Raw genomic sequence first — 20,966 nt, forward strand, 5'->3', positions numbered from 1 at the left:
AGGAATGAAATGGGAAGTGCCTGCAGTGGAAAATAAGAAATCCACAGGAGGAGGGGAAAAAAGTGGTCTGTGAGTGTTTAACAACTGTAGGAACATTTAAGACTGATGATTTTCTGCCATTCCCAGTGTGGTCTTGAAGAGCTTGACATCTTGCCTGGGCGGGGTGTCTCAATGCTGCTCATGCACATGCACCAAAGAGGCAGAGTCCCACACACAACCACACCCAGGGGAGATGCTTTGGCCCAGGCCTTCATTCCCACATTTCCAGCCAGGACTTTGCAAAGTAAAGTTTCCTCCCATTTCCCAAGCAGCCAGATTAAGCTGCAATCAAAGACATTAACACAAACACAGAGAGGCTTGTGTGCCCATATAGAGTGAAGATACATCCAGCTGCGTGTTCCCTGTGGAAACTTCTTTCTCAAAGTGGAATAAACTCATGAAAACTCCCACTGACCCAAACAAGCCTGGGAGTCTCCAAAAAAGCAGAGGCAAAGAAACAATTCAGGTCATTACGTTGCATCAAGAGGCGGCACACAGTGAAAGCCTCTTTGTTTTGATTTGTATTCCATGCTACCCACACATGCAAACACACACCCATTATAAGCATTTTGCATGTATATCATTGCACTCACTGACAGCTTGAAAATCTGTTTTTAAAGTAACAGCAAAGCTATGAAACAATAACAAATGAGAATAATAACAACTCCGGATCGTCTCAGTGTTTCACCCAGTTACTCTTGAACACAGGCACGCACAGAACAGCTGAAATACTGAGTACACCCAGCTCCAAGAAGCCAAGGCCCGAATTAAGGATCTGTGACATGTAGCTGAGCGAGTATGGTGACAAAACACACCCTCTACACCACCCATTTGGTGACATTCACATTCTCTTGTTGAAAACACAAATATGTCTTACATTGTGTCACACCCAAAGGTAAGCAGATGATCCAGTCTGTGGCTCATCGCACATATAAAGCTGATGGTTAAGCTTCCCATTTCAACCAGTCAACCAATTACTTTTTCCTCATATCTTTCATGTGACACATATTGCACAAAGCACGTACAAAAACAAAGTGTGGGAACCAAGTAGGATAGACTCCGTCAGCTAATTTCAAAACACTACACTACACAACATTTCAAGGCACCCACCAGCTCTTAAAATATATTGTCTGGGACTTATACAGATACTGTTATGGATCATACGAAATCAATACTGATGAGTGGAGAGCAGAACAAAGAGCAGAAACAATAGAGAACAACAAGGCCAGGTCAGGTACTGACTCAGGTTTAGAGCAGGCTCCTCCACAGAGCTCTCAAGTGACAAATAAGGATCGGGTGATTGTTTCTCACCTCATTACCGTGTGATGTTAAACAACAGCCGCTAACCCTGTGAGTGATATATGACCTTTAACATTTGTATGCACTCAGGAATGGAAAGAAGAAAAGCACACGCACAGACAGGATGTAAAGGCAGGACTTTAGCGGTTATAAGGTAATCCAGCTGTAACTGTGTCAAGTAGTGTGTCTAACCATCCTCTTATCCCATTCAGAACTGATTTGCAATGTGGCAAACCACAAAATTAGCACTTTACCATATACAGTACAGCCTACAGGTCAGATGGAGGGCAGCAGCTAGTGATTTATTTATTTTAATTATAGGGGACTTATTACCCTAAATTCCAGCTTTAAATTCTTGGACTTTGTTAGAGTAGTTTTGCATGATGCATCGTTTAACATAATCCTTATTTACAATTTCAGCCACTCAGTTCATGCTGTGTGAAACATGGCCAACCTTTCTCCTGATTGGTTGTCCATCATGAACAGAAGATTTGTGTGCTAATAGCCAGAGCTGTGTGCCTGGGATTAACAATAGCCCCTCTTACTGACATCATGCTAATCCAAGAAAAGACAAAACTCTGGAAAGTGTTAAGAGCAATCAGAAGCCTGACCTGTTTGCTCCCCACCTTTCTTTCACATGTGAGGTATGTATGCATGCATGCAAGTATGCATTCATTCATTTTCTTAACTGCTTACTCATCTTCAACTGGTGAGCGGACTCGAGCCTATCGTAGCTGAATGGCAGCAACAGGGTTGTGCAGAAGGACAATGGTGTCAGACATGGTCAAAGTTAACGATGACAGCTCGCCAATCAAGGCGACTTTTAGCCAATTTCCCCATTGATGTGTTAAATTTATGTTGTCATTGTGCTGAGATTTGTGATAAATTCAATCTGTGAAGCACTAGGTTTCACATCGTACCTCAACACATAACCAAAACTTGCAACGCAGATGTTTCCAGGCATGCACAAGTTGGTACCCAAACTTCTCTGCACTTTGAAGTTGGTGTGTGTGTCTGTTTATGTGGATAGCGGCTAAGAGATCCATCATGATCGTCATCTAACGAGAACAAACAAGAGGAGGATATTTCTGACTACTGCTGGATTGATTTTTAAATCTGAGTGTAATATGACCACATCTGCAGAGATCCAAGAGATGCCATTTCATCTTCCTCCACTGGGTGTTTTTGTCTGTGAGAAACTCGGCTGTGTTGGGGAGGGGAGGGTAAAGACTGCAGTAGAATCAAGTGAGATTTTAAGTAGAAGGAACCAGGATGAATTTGTAGAACTGGAGTTTCAAGTTAAACTCCAGTTCCACAAATTAAGCTATGTGTTTAAGCCATACATCTTTACATTATGGAAAAAGAAGAGCATTACCACAAGGTAGGCTCCTCTGCAATGACTGAGCCTGATCCTAGTATCCAGTCTTCTAATGACTTTCACACTGAACTGAGATGATACAATGCAAATACATTACTTTGCACTAGTATAATTACATTAAAATAAATGAAATTAACATGTTAACATAAAAATATGAGCTTATTTTTTTAAACAAGGTTGTTAGCTCCCGAACAAATGCCACATAAGTTTGGCTCTCCTGTTTCCAGGAAACTCTAAACTTTTCTCTATAACCTTCGGGAAATCAGCTTCATACAGACAAACATGTAATCTTAACCTTTTCAATTCCACTTCCTGCTCTTTTGCCTCTCTTTTCTTCACACTCCAAAGTGTGTTGATGCTGCAACATTAACATCTCTTTCTGCTGTTCAAAAGTTAACGCAGATGGAATTACCTTGCGGCCACCTTCTGCAATCAATACACCGTTCTCAATAAGCTTTTCTTTTAAAATAGAAAAAACTTCATCCTTTTGGAGAGTCTAGAGCAATCAATGCCAAAATGCTCTGCCACTTCCCAGTGCTCTTTTTTTGTAAGCAGTTAACAACTGTTCACTGGGAGTTTGAAAAAACTCATGTGCAGATGCCATGTCCACACAAAAATAGTGTAAAATATACTGTACACACTTCTGGGACTGGACCACAGAATATAACTGATAGAATAAAAAACAGTTATTGATACAAAATTGTTGTACAACACTAGGTTAACAATTACTGGTATGAAACACCCAGCAGTAAGGCACACTCTTCCCTTACTAGCTACCTAACCAAAAGAAACTTACTACATACACTAGACCGTAGTCTTCATGCATTTGGTGGTGGGTGTTTTAAACACACAGCACGGTAACTGATGACAAACCGACTAGCTGCCAACTTTGGCAACAAATTGGCAACAAAAAGACAAGGCTTAGCTTGTTCAATTAGTTTATTTAACAAAGAAATACTTAAACGTGAGATGAGTAATCGCACATATGAGTGATGAAATGCCCAGCATGGATGCTTGTAAAGGTAGGTGCAATATGTTGTAAAAAGAGGCATGTAACAAAAATACTACACGTTGGCAAGCAGCCTCCCAGATTCTCTCTCTCTCTGTCTGAGTGAGTGAGTGAGTGAGTGAGTGAGTGAGTGAGTGAGTGAGTGAGTGAGTGAGTTTTATATACTCCTGTCACTCCCACCTCTCAGGTGCAGCTGGATATGTAACAATCTAACCCAGGGCTGCAGGAAGGGAAAACACAACAGTGCCAAATGAAGTGCTACCAAGCCATTATATGTTTCATTATTTTGATCCCACTGTCATTTATTATTTTACTAATAAATACACTTACTGTAAACTATTCATTGTTGTATATTCAAGTTATTTTACTCTAAGATGGAAGAAGTTCGATCAGTGCATCCCTAGCAGATACATTACCTGCTCTGTCAGCTTTAACCTCCACCCCATTTCCTCTGTTTTCTTTCCTCCTTGATCCACTGTAAGCTTGGATAGTAACCTGACACACTGAACCACCTCCCCTCGCCCCTCCAGAGACACTAATGTGCATTTGTCTGTGAAACGGAGTGACTATATAGCTAGTTCATAGGAAACTTGGTAACACACATACACACCCCTGCTCCAACCTACACTGCAGTGAGATCTCAGTCAAGCACCAAATGGAAAATGAGCCAGCTGAAATAACGAACGTGCTCACTCTCTCTGCAAGATCAGGACGCCTGGCGCTAACTTTGTGACAGTCACTAAGCGTGACAAAAAACAGAGTTTACCGTTTGAGCGCGCGCTCTGCTGTTGGCTATGAATTCTCCAACCTTTCAAACATGCCCACATGGTGGCCGGCATGGAGATTAACAAGTGCGCTAATGCTTGTCTTCACAGCTGCAAAAACATCCCTCCACCTGCTCACCACACACACACACACAGACGCACACACACTCACCTGCTTGTCACTCTCTTCTAATACCCCATGTTTCAGCTCTGTGTAGACTTTTTCTCAGGATGACAGAAACCACATGAAACAAACCCAGTTTTGGGTGGGTGTCTAAGGATCACTGTTAACAATCAGCCTCACTAGTTTATAACATGGTGAAAGAAAGAAGACTTTATAGTGATCGGGGTAGACCACATGATATTTTATCAGCGTTTAGCTTGAAGCCATTTCCCAGATTTGCCTTGGTTTCAAAGCAAGCGCGTACTCTCTGAATTCTAAAACAGAACAGCTAATTTCTGTCATATTTATCCACCAACTACAAACACACACCACAAATTTCCATCGTCAAAGAGAAGATAAGAACCACTTGTGCCGAGGCTCCCAGGTTACCTCGACATACATGTGAGCGGCCGTATTTTCTAAGTTGCGTTTTTTTGTGCAGCTATGCTACGTGCTAAATTTTCCCCTCGTTGCCATAAAAGAAAACATTACTTTTAGGGTTGCTAGGGAAACCTGAATCTTTGTGAGAAAAGCATTGTGGTCTGGAGACAAGCATTATAAATTACAAACTCCATCGGCACAGTGGAATTCCTGGCATGGAATCCACCAGTGCTGTGAGGCTGGGTGGGTGAGGCTGGGTGGGTGAGGAAAGCTGGCATGAGAACTGGCCTCTTTTTACTGTATTTAACAAGTTTACAGCAGAAATTGGGAGTTAGAAGGGGGGAGGGCTATGGTGAAACCCAGAACACAGGCTTTAAATATATTTATATGTGTTCTTTTTTATAGGAACATTAAAGTAGAAACATTCCAAGGCCGAAGCTCCTACTTACCAATGACCTAAAATAGGTCAAGTAACACTTTAGCCTAACATATAGCAGGGTAATCCTATTACCAATATCAGTGTGTTAAAATAACAATTGAAAGACACTGTTTTTTCCCCTACTTCTTCATATTATTAATTCCATTTTTGACACTGAATTTTTTTAGTACAACAGGGGTCAACCTCATTTATATCAACAGCCACATAAAGCCCAATTTCATTTTAAGAGGGCCAGACCAGTAAGGCTACTGCCTAATAACCTATTGAAAATACCCAAAACATTTTCCCCTTACCGTCAGTCTAAAGCAGTTTGACTACACATTTAATCCTGAGATGTTTTATAAAAGAAACCTGCAATTTTACTATTACATCTCACTTTTTCCAAATCACAAAGACACCAAAGAAACCTATTGACACGGCTCATTGAGACTACACTGTAAGAAATAAACAACTTTATCCTGTAATTTAAAAATAATAAATCATGTGAGAACTCAAAGAAAAACTTTCTTTTTTTTTACTGTTTAAAGCAGAAAAGTCTTATTTTTAAGTATATGATAGGCTTATGTTTTACATCATTGTCAGTAAGAGGCCTGTAAAACTGATCCAAATACAGTCAAAAAGCCACACTTTATACTCTCCTTTGAAATTTCCATGTTTTCCAAAGCCCTATAGTAGGCCAGATTGAACTCTTTGGCAGACTGATTCTGGGGGGGTGTTTTAAACTTCTGTCTGTGCCAACAGATAAATATTGAAATCTGTAAATTATTTTTTAAAAATCTAAACAGGAATAACAACTGTTGCTCAGCTGATCACAATAGTTGGCTGATGTATATAAATGCATTCCTAACTTTGATCCTCATTTCAGTTATCAGTGGAAATGGAAACCTCATGAGTTACATGGCAATGATTTTGCACCTTAAGCCAAATGCTGCTTTAACATCAATTTACATCCAAGACGTTTAACTTAAAGCTCAGTTTTTGTCAAAAGTAAACAATCCCCATATGACAATAGTGTTTGTGTAATAGTTACTCGTACAGGTAAAGTGTTTGATATAAGAGTGATGAGCTTGCTTTCCTCTGTTCTGTCTTACACTCCAATTTTCTTTGTATCTTGTCAGCCCATTTGACCTGGGCACCAATTTTAAAATGGGACATCCTTTAACAACCTCTTTAGCGGGATGTATAATGATAAACTTACAATGCAAAGTTTCACTCTAGACTCCTCTAACATAGGAAAATGTGTGCTTATATTGTTCTTCCAGTTTGCCATGTTCTAACTAAATGTACTGTTCAAAGAGCCAGGAATAGACTAAATCAAGATGGGTACACAACATCAGGGCATTGTCCTCCAATTACCTTAATTTAGACCAACTAAAGCACTCCTCTAACTAGAACAACAACTTGTTTGTAAGCGTCTCTCCCTCTGAGGGCGGTGTCTACGAAATATTAACCTATGGAATGGAACGATCTGCAGAGAACGTGATCAGTGGGTGTGTCTCTCTCTAAAACCATCCCTACATTCTTGTCCTCCCCTTCTTCTGCTGCTGGACACTTTCCCTTTCTGTTTCTCCTTGCAAAGGTGTGATCGCAAACCCACTCTGTCCTCATTACGCTGTGTTGTGTGCTGTGTCTCTCTTCCCCTGCCTCCACGTATGGTTAACCATACACCAACAGGATTTCTGGCTCTGTCACGGTTTTCTAACAGTGACTGCACATGTTCACGCACAACAAACTGCTGCCTCGTGCCATTTATTCTGTTAAACAACACTGAAAGCTCTGACAACCTTTGGACTTGCATGCTCTGCTTCATTTGTTCACGTTAGGGAACATTAAGTACTGGAGACAGCTGCAAAATACCAACACAAACAATGGACATAAATATCAAAACATACCAGATCTTGATTTGATTTTGTCGTTGAATTCTTCATTAGCTCCTCCCCCAGCGACGTCTCCGGGTGACGCCATTGCAGCCCAGTTAATCCAGTGCTAGATTAGGTAAAATAGTGATCAATTTCCAGGCCTCTCAGCAGCCCTCTTCCTGCACCTGTAAGGAATAAAAATGAAAACTCAAACTCCACAGTTCCTCCAAAAACAAAATTTTTTACTGTCAAATTAGTTCTCTATTGCTTTCATATGACATTTAGTAGAAGACAAAAATCCACAAATGGCCAGATCAAGTGTCTCAGACCTGGTACCTCATGACAACCTAGGATGTCTCAGGAGGAAACAAGCTTTTTAAACCATGTCTTAGGATGCCAAGCTGTGCTCTTCTTTATCTTTAAATAACTCCTTAACTGGCAATTAAAATGTGGACTTAAACCTTGGCATGGAAGCAATCTAGATATTGAAATCAGCATCAACACAACAAAGAAATCTGACCGAAGAGATGTTTTTTGTTCAAGTCTCAGTTTGAAACTCAAAAGAAAAAAGCTCCAGTCAATACTTCAGCTGGTCATCTCAATTCACTAGCTTACATTTCTGAGTCATGCTGCAGCTTTTGAGACCCCTTTTTTTTGTCTCGCTTATGCCTGTGGTCTGTTTCACTTCAGGGTATCCTTTCATTAAAACTCAACCACTTTCCCTTCCAAAATAGCTTACTTTTTTACCATGAAAGGACTTCATGTGCAGTTTCCCCCCCTTACAGTTCTTGGTGAGTTACAGTTCTTGAGGGATGATGCAAGACCCCAAAAATAACAACTGTAAACTCAATGAAAAGTCAGCCTCATCTGTCTTGCAGCTATCTTTACTTTAATTTCAGTTCCTCTTCTTGTAAGTGGAGTAGTGCTGACAACCAGACCAAAACTGAGAAGATTTAAAAAAAAATAAAAATTTATATATATATATATATATATATATATATATATATATATATATATATATATATATATATATATATATATATATATTCTAATCTCATCTCTTTGACTCACAAGTGTGGTGCAGAACTTTCTAGCTTGCCCCAAAGTGGACTGGACCAAAGTGCACATGTTAACTGCTTAAAAGCACGCATATATATGGATAATCTGACGGGACTAGCGCGATCCTTACAAAATATGCCAAGTGACTTTTAAACAGTGAATCAATGATAGTCTTGTTTTAGTTAATGTTTTATCTCTTAGGTATGACTGCGGCAGTTTGGGAATTTTTGTTTAGTGCTGCACCACCCCTCAGCCAACTCACTGCAAGATTACTGTGATTTTTTTTTTCTTATCCCATTTAATTTCAAACTTTTCTCTCTCAGTGGCTCCTTTTACAATTAAATCCGATAGCGAACTTCACAATAACGTACCATAGTGATGAGCACTACAGGTCATGGGCGTTTTCGTGGATCCAATCACTCACCTCTGCTGTCACCAAGGGTCAGGAGACGTGTTCCCTCAGAGCAAGTCCAAAACGTGTCGAGTACGGATGGACAAACAGGGTAAAATGTATTAAAACTGCGTGGATCTAATTCATCTAAGGCATTTTCTACGAGAAACGAGGCGTCTTTCCCCACTAACTAGCGTTAAAACTTAGCTGACGTTAACCAAAGAGAACCGTCCCCGAGCGCATCCAGTCTCCGCGATGTGCCAAAAAAGCTTCAAGAGACGCCTTTTGGCAACGCAATGCAAGGTGAGGCCACCGTCGTCTACCAAAGCACACGGCTAGCTGTCTGTTGCAAACGGAGAGCTGGTTACAACATTTCACGGGTGAGCACCGCAGAGCTGTTCACTCAGGTCCACAACTTTTGTTCCTGTTGCTTTTCTCCACTCTTTCTCCCTGTTACATACACTGACGCAAACTGCAAGCTAAATGCAACGGAAACGGTAGCGCTGTCTTTCAAAATAAAATAGTCAAAGAACTAAAGCAGTTCCTCGCAGTGTTATATTGTTACTGAGGCGTCGGAAATAAACGAAATAATCTTTTTATAGATGGAAAATGATATATTCACCGGATAATAGACTCAATCCTAATAACCGACTCACGTTGCAACAACCGAGGACTTATTTTGAAGGCATATATCGGAACTACATTGGCCCCTCTGGGTGACTTGATTTCGCTCTGTAGCGTGTCCCTCTGGCTGTAAAAGTTTTCCTGAGTCTGAGATGGAAACATGGCGCGGTGGCCGTCACGTGATGTAATTCTAACAAAACCTATGACTCTCACGGGGAAACACAAACTTTAATAGAAACACTAAGCCAGGAGAAATAATGGACGGTGGAAAAACAGTTTCCACGCCTTTCCACCTAAAGGGAACGCAAACTGACTAAAGCCTGACGCTGGATCAGAGAGATTTGTTTTATTGCAGCATGTGGGCAATGTGACCCATTTAATTAATTGAACTCTCTGCATTAATGGTTGTATTTAGACACCTACAGATTTGTTGTCTCTACAAACTGGTCCGTACCAATGCTTGATTGTATATCATATTATAATATTGCTATTGATGCATTAAGAGGGGCATTTCATTTGACCTATATTTTGGGTAGTTTTATTTATTAACACTAAATATTTCACTGGCAGATCAAGCAAAGTGATTCATTTTTATTTATATACCAACAAATCAGACACTGTACCTTACACTGTAAGGTAAAGACCCCTGCGGTATTAAAGAGAAACCCTCCGATAACCCCCTGTGAGCAAGCATTAGGCAAATGCGGGGAGGAAAAACTCCCTTGCAAGAAAAGAGACCTCCAGCAGAACCAGGCTCAGTCATCTGCTAATACTGGTTAAGAGGTGAGGGTAAAGAGAAGAGAAAAAGGAGATGTGATGCACAGAGACTATGCAAGAGACAGGACATGAATTAATAGCCTGCAGCAGTGGTATATAAACACCTGGGGAATGAAAAGAAATCTAGAGAAGAAATGCTGAATGGATCACAGGAAGTACCCCAGCAACCTTAGTCTAGAACAGAATAACTAAGATATGCTTCAGGGTCACCTGACCCAGCCCTAACTATAAGCTTTATCACAAAGGAAATGATGACTCAGCGAAATAGTAAGTACAGTCATGTAAAAGGAAGAGGGACAGAATGTATAAGATGCATAGAAATGGACAGGTACCCCAAAGATGCACTTCCTGGAAAGAGTAACTGCATTCCACGCCTGGCTGCTTATCACTTTATTGAGTATTTCAGCCCATAAACAAATCCTGGGAATTACTGGGCACCCAGGTACAGTGTAAAATCCCCAAAATGTGTGTTTGTGTGTGGGTTTTTTCTAGTTTAATTCAAAATTACAACCAGCAAAGCTCCAACAAAACATATGTTGCTTTTTTCAATCAACACACAAAACAGGTTTCTCCTCAATAACCAACTTTATTCATATAGCAGCTTTGATACACAACTACAAACAAAACAAGACAGGAAGACAAACAGATAATCAAGTTTAAAACATAAATAATGACAAGTAAAATAAGAATAAAACCCTTATTTATGGCCACGGCTTAAATGGAAAAAATAATAAGAAAGTTAATACATACAACAGCAACAATCGTTACCATACACACCCCTCCACCCCTGATGTCTCAGGTTTCATGTTGTGATAGTGAGTTATGTCGGCCTGAAAACAACAACTTTTCCCGTGTCTGAGGGGACTGAATAATAGATTAGACCCCATTAGAAAAAGTCTCTGAGGCTTTGGGGGATGTTGAGATGTTGATCTGCCATTGTATGCCCTCATCCTTCTCCCTCTGCGTCTCAGTTGTCGGGCCTCTTTTGTGGATGCTTCCTCACGCAGCCTAAAGAAGAGGCTCAATTTCACAAATCAGTGCTCTATTAATGCCTCAAAAACGTATCAAGTGACAGCATATGCGTTTGTCAGTGAAAAAAAAGAGGGAGGAAGGGGACAAAATATGGTCTAAGACCAGGAAATCTTTAGTATGTAAGGCCCCATTAGCGATTTTTACACACAGTAATTCTTCCTCAATTTACCCCAATTTGCTAAACATGATTCATAGTTACACACTCACCATGTTTGTGAAGTTGAGAAGTATTTATAAGGCTGCATGACTACAGTGCACCAAACTGTTGAGTACTGCTTGCAGCTATTTTCTGTCAAGCCTTTCCGGTGGCATATGCAGATGACTGGGTATCGATGGATCTAAGGCATCGCCCTGGCTGTGAAATTACAGGGGTGAGTGTGTGCAGGCCTCCTCTGGGCCAGTGCTGAACTCCAGCCCAGAAACTACAAGAAGGCGTTAAAGTGCCCTCTTCTGTCCTAATCACGCAACTACTCCTGAAAGATTTAGTAATGCAATGTGCTTTGCTAAGATCTAGTTTTAAACTTCTGTGGATAATCTTAGTATATCCTAAGTAATTTACAGATGCTGGTGTGCCAAAAAGTTATTTCTGATGTTTCAATTTTTTATGTCTAATATCTTATATTACTACTACTAAACTTATATTGATAAATAGACTGTAATCAACAGGATTTCCCAATCCTGAGTTATAAAGAAATTACCTGTTTTGACTCTGCGTTAACTGCACCTACATTATATTTAGTTATATTTCTTGCAATTTCTGCTGCCTCTGTGGTCCCTCAGTTTTTCCACTACTTTGTACATTCACTCACTCAGTTTCAGTTTCTCCTTGCATTAATTTGCCTAATTTTGTGAGTTTTTATATTGACGCTATGATTATTATACCTTATATTGAGATAATTCTTGTTATTCTTTCACTGATAAATCCAAAAACTGCGGCGAAATTCACAAGAGGAAACGATCTCACTGAACAAGCCAGTCACAAGAGTTCCGTCAATGGGGGTGTAGCTGCATTTCTAGAGTGGTGCACGTCGGGTTACGCCTTAAACAAGTAATAATCAGACGGATAATCAGAATTTAAACCAACCTTCCTAATTCTCCAAGTAATGTTTGGATACTTGGGTTAACCGCAAGCTGGGGGCTGGCTTTGTAATACGACACTATTTTAGCGCCCGCGATTTTCAGCACCGTTTTATTACCAATAGACTGCTGCAAATCTGTTAACTTAGAGGAAAACTGTTATTATCAAAAGAAATTGGCTGAAAAAAAATGTGTATTTTTTAAATAACTAATTACAAAATGGGAGAACTGTTAAAAAGTGCAATTTTAAACGGAGCTGAAATTGTTGCATTCGGTGGAAATAATACAAGACGATGCATACGCAGCTACCACATCTGCAACTATAAGCTCTTTATCATCAGTGCTCTCTGTTTTGCCTCGGTCTCGCTTATAATGTAACAGAACTGTTTCTTTGTTTATGTTATGTGACGCAAACCTTCCAATACATCAACAAAATAAATTTACCAGGAGTGGGGTTCGAACCCACGCGGACATATGTCCATTGGATCTTAAGTCCAACGCCTTAACCACTCGGCCATCCTGGTATATACACCGTACCCCAACACATCCCCACACTTGTAAAACTCAACACATCCAAATACCGTTAATCATTATGTATTCTAGACTTAGTCATTAAATTGGCACGAAGCTAGCAATGCATAGCAGCGTAAGCCGACGAGATAAACAATAGCAAACAAACGTACTGGTCTAAACAATTGACATTACCGCTGCTAGTAGCTAGCAGCTAAGTCATTTACTATCATGCTAACGACAAGCCCGACCTCAAAAGCTTGAAATAAAACTACCGCTATCCTTAAGGTGGCTTGTATTTACAAAAAAAACCTAAAATATACACACACACACATACATACATATATATACCAGCTCGCATACTTGGGTTAATTGCTTCCATTCCATTCGAATTCCTGTGAACCGCTCTCTCAAATTAGAACCCGCATAATAACATTAGCGTATGCTAACCCGTAGCAGAAGTTATAGCAGGCGTACAACTTCTATATTGTAAATATACACAGTAGCGTGTTTAGCTGCGCATTGCAGCCAAACAAAACCTCGAAGCAAAGCGAAACACCGATACCGCACAACAAATCTCTAAATTACGAAGTCACGGAGAATAAGTTGCCAAATAAAGTCCGTAGAAACTTCGGAGACTGAATGACAGCTAGTCTTGCTAGGTGTATGTGGATCTGAGTGAGTGGGGCATTAACGGGACAGGCGCCATCAGGGATATTTCATTCTATATTTGAAAAACGAAAAAAACGAAAACAAAAAAACTATAGTATAGGGCCACATTAAGAAAAAAATAAATATTATTGTTCATTTTGACCATAAAGATGAAATTTCGAGACTGAACTCGAAATGTTATTTTGAGATTAAACTGTTTTGAAAATAAAATCTAAATACTGCTAACTGGTACGGAAATTAAACTTTGAATTTTGATCATACATAAGCTATTATGCATAGTTTTAAAAAGCAAAAAGCAGTTAGACGTGCACACAGTCTGACTCCAAATGGCCGAGATAGGAAACTTCAGTTTGGCATCTAGTTTGTTAAACAGTTTGTGGAGTAGAAACTGACTGCATCTATTCGCATGGCTGTTGTTGCCTTGTCTTGTGCACTGAGCTATTCTTGAAATAACTACAGGATTTAATTCCAAAAAGTTCCAAATATTATACAAAGATTCAGGGTGCGTTTTTCTCATTTTTAGCAGATTTCCAGCAATTTTTTTTTTCAAATAACAGCGAATGTTCGATCTTACATTCAAAAATGAAATTTAAATTGAAATACTAAGTGTTAATAGGTACATCTAAATATTACATTTAAAGCTTAGGATGCTGAACAGACCGGATAAGCTGAAGAAAATGATAGATGGAAGCTTGAATATGTCAAATATGCACTCACCATTTAGGTACACCTTGCTAGTATTAACATGAACCCCTCTTTTTCCTTCATAACTTCTTCAATTCTTCATGGAATTAGTTGATTACATCAGCAGCAGTCTGAATAATTGATACGTGCAGGATGGAACAATCTTTCATGTTGTTCACCATAAATTCTGCCCTACCAACCATATATTGTGGAAGAAATTGAGGGTTAATCAGACCAAACAATTCTTCCAATCTTCTATTGATCTTCTATTAGTAAGCAGGTACAGATTGTAGCCTCAGTTTACAATTTCTGTTCTTAGTCTTGCCATTCTCCTCTGACCTGTGGGATCAGCAAGACATTTTCACCCAGAAAAGTACACGCACTGGATATTTTCTCCATCATGTGTCATTCTCTGTAAACCCTAGAGGTAGTTGTGTGTGAAAATCCCAGTACATCAGCAGTTCTTGAAAGACACAGAATAGTCTGTCTACTTGACACCAACAATCATGCCACATTTAAAGTAATCCATATCATCTTTCTTCCCCACCCCAGTGCTCATTTTAAATATTAAATCTAAACATAAATTTACAGATTAGCAGAAGTACCAAAAATAAAACCTTAATGGATTAGATCATTTTGTTACATTAACGCAAAATAATCTTGGGCCAGTGTAATATAAGAGAAATGTACACACAAGTCCCCTTGTCTACATCATACTCACTGCACCTCTTACTGATATAACTTAGTTTTATCTCAGTCTGACATGACATTTAGTTAAAAGCTACACAGTACAGCTCTTGTTAGTTGTGATTATGTCTGGATCATTTGGGTGTCAAATGTTTTTACGCTTACTTAGACTCAAAGAATCTGGAAAAACTAGCAGATCTTTTTTTCCTACAGCTATAGTTTATTTTGTGCATCACTGAACACGATAACAGTCTCAACTTAAAACATCAATTTGTTAAAACTTCTCTCAAATACATACAGGGGTAAATTCTGTGATCATAACATTATCTGTAATTTGATAAATTTTGAGCTTACAAATTACTCCCTTTCACAGAAATACATTGTGTTTCTACCCAGGGAAGAACTGTCTTCAGTGCACTTAGTGCCATCGTCTTTCATCAAAATATTGCACATTACTTTTTCCTTTTTGTTTAGTTCCATATCTTTTACGTAAATAGTTAAATGTTTAATCAGAATTTCAATCATTTAAGTCAAACACAGTCCTAAAAAGTTTGGTCGTTTTTCCAGCACAGTAGACAGGGGCAACACTGGAGGAAAGGGTTTTTCCTCTTGTACTGTATGGCCTTCTTCATATGAACGTGGACTTTTTCAATATATTCCACAGTGTTGCACACATGAGCCTCAATGTTATTGAGCATGGATCCCTGCTCCTCCACTAGTATGGCCATTTGGAGGAACAGTTCGTGGATCTCCTTCATCCTGGCCTCCAGCTCCACCAGGTCCTTGTGTCTGCCTTTGATCTCGCACAACGCAGTGCGGCAAGAGCGTACACTCTGATTCTGAAGGCCTTGGGACAGCTCCGCCCAGCCCTCACCACCTTTGTCCACCAGCGCATCCAGCTGCTCATCAGTGATTTCTTTCCCCAGTATTGAGGCCTGCCTCTGGATCCTCACCCTGCAGGTATTCCTCTGAACCTCTTCCGCCTTACTGTAGTCAGTCATAGCACTGTGGAAGGCGCAGGTCAGTGACTCGTACTGAGCACGGGCAATGCGACTAACAGCACTGTTGGGGCCCTCTTTCTCTTCAAGCTCTTTGCTCCGTTTACCCAGGACCTGTAGACGGGCGTACAGAGCCTCCCCCCGCTGTTGGATCCCTCTGGCAATGGAGTCACAATCCTTTTTAATAAGGGTCAGGCGGCGCACAGAGGTGCCAAATCGTTCGTTGTGGGCGTGCAGACGTGCCACCTCCAAGTGGAGCAGGGAGATGTCCTTGCGTATTGACTCAGCCTCCTTTAGGATGACCTCAGTAGCTGAGGAGCTCTCAAATATTACCGCTTGATGAGACAAAGTTCCCTTGTCTACATCATACTCAAACCCATAGAATCCGGGCTCGTACTCCTCCTGCTCCTCTCTAATGGTCTGCAGCCTCTCCAACCTGTCCCGCATTCTGCCTGAGAGACTAGTGTATTAAAAAAAAGAAGTAAAAGGTATAATAAATAAAATCCATAATTCAAAATGATTATCATGAACATTCTCCAAAGTGATGACACACATGAAACAGAGTAATCTGATCACTTGGCTGTAAATTATTGTGCTTTGTTAATTTAGTAAGGGGGGAACTTTAAGAGCCATCTAGAAAGATTGTTTTAAAAACTGATGATGCAACTGATGCACGTAAGTTTAGTTTTATCTTCAGTAGCCTTTTCCCGTCACCAGTCACAGCTAAGTGACCAACAGGAATTTCTCAATTTAAACCAGGAACAAGGACCTTCTCACCTTAAAGCAGACTTTTCCATTTAAATTGAGGTTTTGCAATAGGATGGTGGTTTCTGCATTTATCCAAGTACTTTCTCTACGTTAGGTCTGTCAACTCCACAAGTTGCAGTGCTTTTGGATGGCAGGTATCTTTTCATCAAGTTCCTGTCATAAGCTCAGAAAGTCAATTTCCTTATTCCGTACCGTTCGAATGAACAACATTCACTTCAAAAGTTGTCTCAATTAAAAATAAAAGACTTAAACAAGTCTTCAGAAATCATATCTTCCCCTCGAGTTGCCTGTAGAGTGGAGCCCAAACTAAATAGCCAGCAAGTCCCATCAATTATCCAGTTGCCTCCAGGTGGCAACACTTTTCCTATGAAAAAACCCAAATCATTAGACTCACAAATCAAATGATCTTACCTTCTTTAAACGGCCACCACGCTACAGAAAAGGTAAGTAAATCCTTTCAGCTTGTCTCATTTGACATTTTTGTAGCAAGTATGTGTTTAATCTACTGAAGGAAGTTGGCCGTCTACTTTCTTTTCAGCATTGTGTGTGATTGCCGGCCCCTTAACAGGTGAGTCACTTAAGCCTTCCCACTGCGACACATAATACCTCCTAAAGTACTGTTTCAACTCACGAATCAAGCAAATGGATTAAGTAAGAAGGCATTCCTGGTAAATGACATGCCCAAAAACAAGAATTAATGAAAATTTAAGGAAACAAACAAGAAAACAAAGGGATTTGACTAGACGTCTTGAAAAACACGTAATAAGCAGCTTTATTTGTTTTGTGACGGCACCTGTGTGCAGGTTAAACAACTGGTTAATGGCGTTATACGCATCATGACAAAGAGCAGCTGTCATTGAGCTGGAAGTCCAGATTTTCTCCAGTTTTCTGTGTTTGAGTAAGAACATAGCAGGCCTTCTAAAATATTAGTGTTAATGTGAATTGTATGTTTAAAAAATAAACCCAGACATATTATATTTAATATATTTAATATTTACTTGTAAGAGAAATCACATAAGACAGACAAAAACATTTTAATATACAGAAGTCAAAATAAGGTAGTGTGCATGGTGCATCACAAGTACAATCCCTGCAGAAATTATATCCCTGTTAAACTGCTTCGTTACCGGTACGCTCTGTTTTACTTCAACCACAACATCCATGGTATTAGTGCTAAGATGTGTAGTGACAAACCAAACATTTCTTCAAGGTTATTTTAATGGAACTTTCAGAAATTGTATAAAAATATCTGAAAGCTACTTATTAGTAAATGTGTAACCTGAGCAAGCTGAAAAATACCTTCACGTACCGTTTGTTTTCAAGTATGCATCGTGCCTAGGTCATTGTTATTTGACACAGGTTATGTCTCAAACCCTTACTACAGACATTAAAAATCAAGGAATTACATAAATAGAGTTTTATGAAGTTTAACCCAAGAATTTTTACATTTAAACCAAGCAGTTTGAACCCTTTTCCTCAAACCTTTATTTTACTCTCTGAGAAAATATTAGGCAGTAACTACAAAGACCGTGATGATAAATTATTGTGAAACTAACATTTTCGTGACACGTCGAACATTTTGAATATCCTAAGAACTAGCTGACATTGTCTTTGCCGGGTCATCCTGTTGTACCGATTAGTCGACGCACGGAAAACAGCTGCAAAACATCTTTCTAAACGGGTTCTTGCTGTCGTGGCGTTTTGCCTTGCCAAGTTTGAAGAGGACATCCTGCATGACAGCATCGGTTTTCTGAACGTTGTTCTGGATGGAGTCCATCATGGGGCCCTGCTCCTCTACCAGCACGGCGATGTCCAGGAATATCTCATGGATGCCCTTGATGCGGCTCTCCAGGTCCAGCAGCTCCTGGTGCCGTTTCTCAACCTGGGACAGAGCCGAGCGTGCCGTTCTGCCTTCAGTCACGATGTTGTCGTTGAAGATGTTCCACTGACCTTTCTCAATCATCTCCTCCACCTCCTCTCCCGTCACCTCGTGCCCCATTATCTCCATTTGCCTCTGGATCTGGGCTTTGCAGCTTTCCCGGTGGCTCATCTCGGCCTCATTGTAGTCAAACATTGCATCGCGAAAGCCATTACTGAGGCAGGCGTACTGGGTTCTGGCGATACGCGTCACAGCAGAATTTGTGCCGTGCGTTTCTTCTAGTTTCTGCGTCATGTCGTCCATTTTATGTAGACGTGCTAGCACATCCTCAGCCCGCGCCTTGATATCAGCTCCAATAGTGTTAGAGTCCTTTTTAATGGTGCTCATGGTGGTGGTGGCTTGGAACATGCGGGAGTTCTGCTCACGAAGCCTCTTAACCTCCAGGCGGATGAGCTGGATGTCTTTGTGGATACCTTGTGCCTGGGTAAAGATTTCGCCCAGAGCAGGGCTGTTGTCGCTAAACACCACTGCTTCATGAGGCAACTCATCCTCCAGGTCAACGTTACTGAAGGAGTCAGAGACAACGGACTCCGCATACTCCATTGGCTCCATGGGGCCGCTGGACAGCTCCTGGAGGTCAGTTAGTCTGTCCCTCATGGTTGGTCTAGGGAACAAGTGAAGGTTAGAGGTCAAGATGCTTTTCTCTCTCTCTGATTGCTGTTGATCTAACATACAATGGTAAAGCTGACTAAATAAAGAGGGGCCTTTCTCAACAGTGCAACACTAAGCAACTCAAGACACCCCCCCCCCCCCTTTTTTTTTTTTTTTCATAATTAAACACCTTCACACCTTGTCTTTTAACCTGTTTCATACCAGGTTAAAAATATTTTCCTTCTTCCTTTACATATAATCCACCCGGCACCAATCACTGGCCTAACAGGTTCTCTAAAGAATAGTAAGAGGTGTTCCTTCCTACCAAACTAGTTCCTTCAACTTAGGATCTTTCTGTAGCTAAATTCATTTTGACTTTAAAATCTCACAGACAGAATTATTTGTCAGAGTCTGAGAAGCAGTCTAAGTAAAAGATCTTTATAGTGTGAAAAAGGGACGGTGGTGACATAATTTAAAGGCATTTCTGGCACTGCCACTACACCCTTCCCGTCCTGATTGCCCTGTCTGATTTTGTCACTGCTTCTAGTTGAGAATAACTGATAATCTATATCATTGATCAAAACAGCCTTTATACAATTTTCCAGTTAAGATGCAATCTAGTGGATTAAATGTGTATTATAAATAAATAAATACATGTGGTCCTTATCATCATGTTGTTGTTTTGTTGGTAGACATATTCAACACTTAACTTGTTTCAATAATCCGAGTTTTTTTAATCTAGGAAATATTTTGATTTGGGCACAATGTATCATAAAGTACAATAAAAATGTAAAATAACAACGATAATAGTAAAAAAAAAAATTAAACAATTGTGGAAGAAAGGTGTACGTTTTTCCACAAATGTATGGACATGGTTTTAGGCTGTGTATATGTCACGCTAGTGTCTATTTCTACTACGATAAATCTCGTTTACTACTAAAAACCCCAAACAAAAACAAATTTAAAATCACTTTTCATTTGTCTGATGGGCCATAACTTAAACTTCATCTTCCTTCGCCGTTCATGAGCAACGAGATGAAATAATCTCGTGAAAATAAAAGGAAGGATCCTCACCTGTTTCGCTTTTATGTCCACAGATATCAAAGTTTGTACGTTGCTGTCAGGTGGCCGCCGTGCCTCAGCAGCATCCTCCTGCTCCGATGTCGACTGCTCCTGGCCGTGAGCACAACAATGGGCCCTACACGCGTAACGCTGCTATATCTGGAACTAAAGCTGGAATTTTACTGTGTTATTTCTTTTTTGTCAAGTTGACCAACTGCGCCTCGCCATGCAACTGCGATGAGATGTGACTTGAGGAATGAAGCCCGGTCGGTTTGGTTTGCAGTGACGCCAAGGTGTGAGCAGCGGGTGTGTAACACTCGAGTGTCAAATGCAACTTGGCGTCTATCTTATTGTACAATTAAGCAAAACTGTTGGCACGGAACCTTCGAGGTCACCTTTTTTAAGGGGGTTGCGCTTAAAAACGCATTGGCGACACTTGGCCAACCACTGCCATAATATCTAAAAGCCGCGGTAGGCTACCTGACAGTTTCCGAGATGAGTGAGTGAAGCCTGAGCTGATTTTAGCTCACGTCAAGATTTTCCCAGCCACGCCCAAATGACTTACACAGTACCGGCTTGTATTTGTGCAGGAGAGATCAGACTTGTGTGGTTTTACCAGCTTCTTGCACTGTACCTTGACTAGAACACACAATAAATTATGTCCATTAACAGGTTGGTTAGGTTCCAGACATTCAAGCACTATATATACACACACTAATAAACATACGAAACTAATAAACAATATCGTTGTGCTTTATTAATGT

The 20,966-nt window shown here is 40.2% G+C and overlaps 3 protein-coding genes and 1 non-coding gene across 6 annotated transcripts in view; all 4 read right to left on the minus strand.

The window, feature by feature from the left end:
* The window catches only part of utrn (utrophin), a 196,126-nt gene extending 186,892 nt beyond the window's left edge, over positions 1-9,234 (minus strand). For both annotated transcript variants that reach the window (XM_086264203.1, XM_086264200.1), the window contains exons 1-2: positions 8,815-9,234; positions 7,365-7,516 (exon numbers count right to left, since the gene is read on the minus strand). In XM_086264203.1, coding sequence (XP_086120329.1) covers positions 7,365-7,437 — 73 coding nt within the window. In that variant the 5' untranslated portion in view covers positions 7,438-7,516; positions 8,815-9,234. The remainder of the gene's footprint in view (positions 1-7,364; positions 7,517-8,814) is intronic.
* A 3,498-nt stretch (positions 9,235-12,732) lies between these two features.
* On the minus strand, positions 12,733-12,815 carry trnal-uaa (transfer RNA leucine (anticodon UAA)). Its single transcript has one exon. It is a non-coding gene; the product is annotated as a tRNA-Leu (tRNA).
* A 2,121-nt stretch (positions 12,816-14,936) lies between these two features.
* Positions 14,937-17,198, minus strand: LOC147312617 (syntaxin-11-like). 2 transcript variants are annotated; one of them, XM_086263744.1, is made up of 2 exons: positions 16,620-16,919; positions 14,937-16,302 (listed from the first exon to the last, which is right to left on the minus strand). In XM_086263744.1, the coding sequence occupies exons 1-2, from the start codon at positions 16,637-16,639 to the stop codon at positions 15,387-15,389; spliced, it is 936 nt and encodes a 311-aa protein (XP_086119870.1). In that variant the 5' UTR covers positions 16,640-16,919; the 3' UTR covers positions 14,937-15,386. The 2 variants fall into 2 exon arrangements, with proteins under 2 accessions (XP_086119870.1, XP_086119871.1); XM_086263745.1 differs by lacking the exon at positions 16,620-16,919 and adding an exon at positions 17,022-17,198 and having other exon boundaries at positions 14,939-16,302.
* A 377-nt stretch (positions 17,199-17,575) lies between these two features.
* On the minus strand, positions 17,576-20,718 carry stx11b.1 (syntaxin 11b, tandem duplicate 1). Its single transcript, XM_086264626.1, has 2 exons — positions 20,215-20,718; positions 17,576-19,153 (listed from the first exon to the last, which is right to left on the minus strand). The coding sequence occupies exon 2, from the start codon at positions 19,144-19,146 to the stop codon at positions 18,247-18,249; it is 900 nt and encodes a 299-aa protein (XP_086120752.1). The 5' UTR covers positions 19,147-19,153; positions 20,215-20,718; the 3' UTR covers positions 17,576-18,246.
* Positions 20,719-20,966: the final 248 nt, after the last annotated feature.

Source organism: Aulonocara sp. 'chitande type north' Nkhata Bay, linkage group LG15, assembly GCF_057382095.1.
Source record: "Aulonocara sp. 'chitande type north' Nkhata Bay isolate Kocher_YH1m ecotype deep benthic linkage group LG15, A_spYH_male_GT1.1, whole genome shotgun sequence".
In the NCBI taxonomy this organism is placed as follows: domain Eukaryota; kingdom Metazoa; phylum Chordata; class Actinopteri; order Cichliformes; family Cichlidae; genus Aulonocara; species Aulonocara sp. 'chitande type north' Nkhata Bay.

Bases quoted from the DNA above. Each gene is read 5' to 3' on its own strand.
- stx11b.1 (XM_086264626.1), bottom strand. From the start codon at position 19,146: ATGAGGGACAGACTAACTGACCTCCAGGAGCTGTCCAGCGGCCCCATG.
- LOC147312617 (XM_086263744.1), bottom strand. From the start codon at position 16,639: ATGGAAAAGTCTGCTTTAAG. The intron at 16,303-16,619 runs GTGAGAAGGTCC...TTAATACACTAG, and splicing joins ATGGAAAAGTCTGCTTTAAG to TCTCTCAGGCAGAATGCGGG.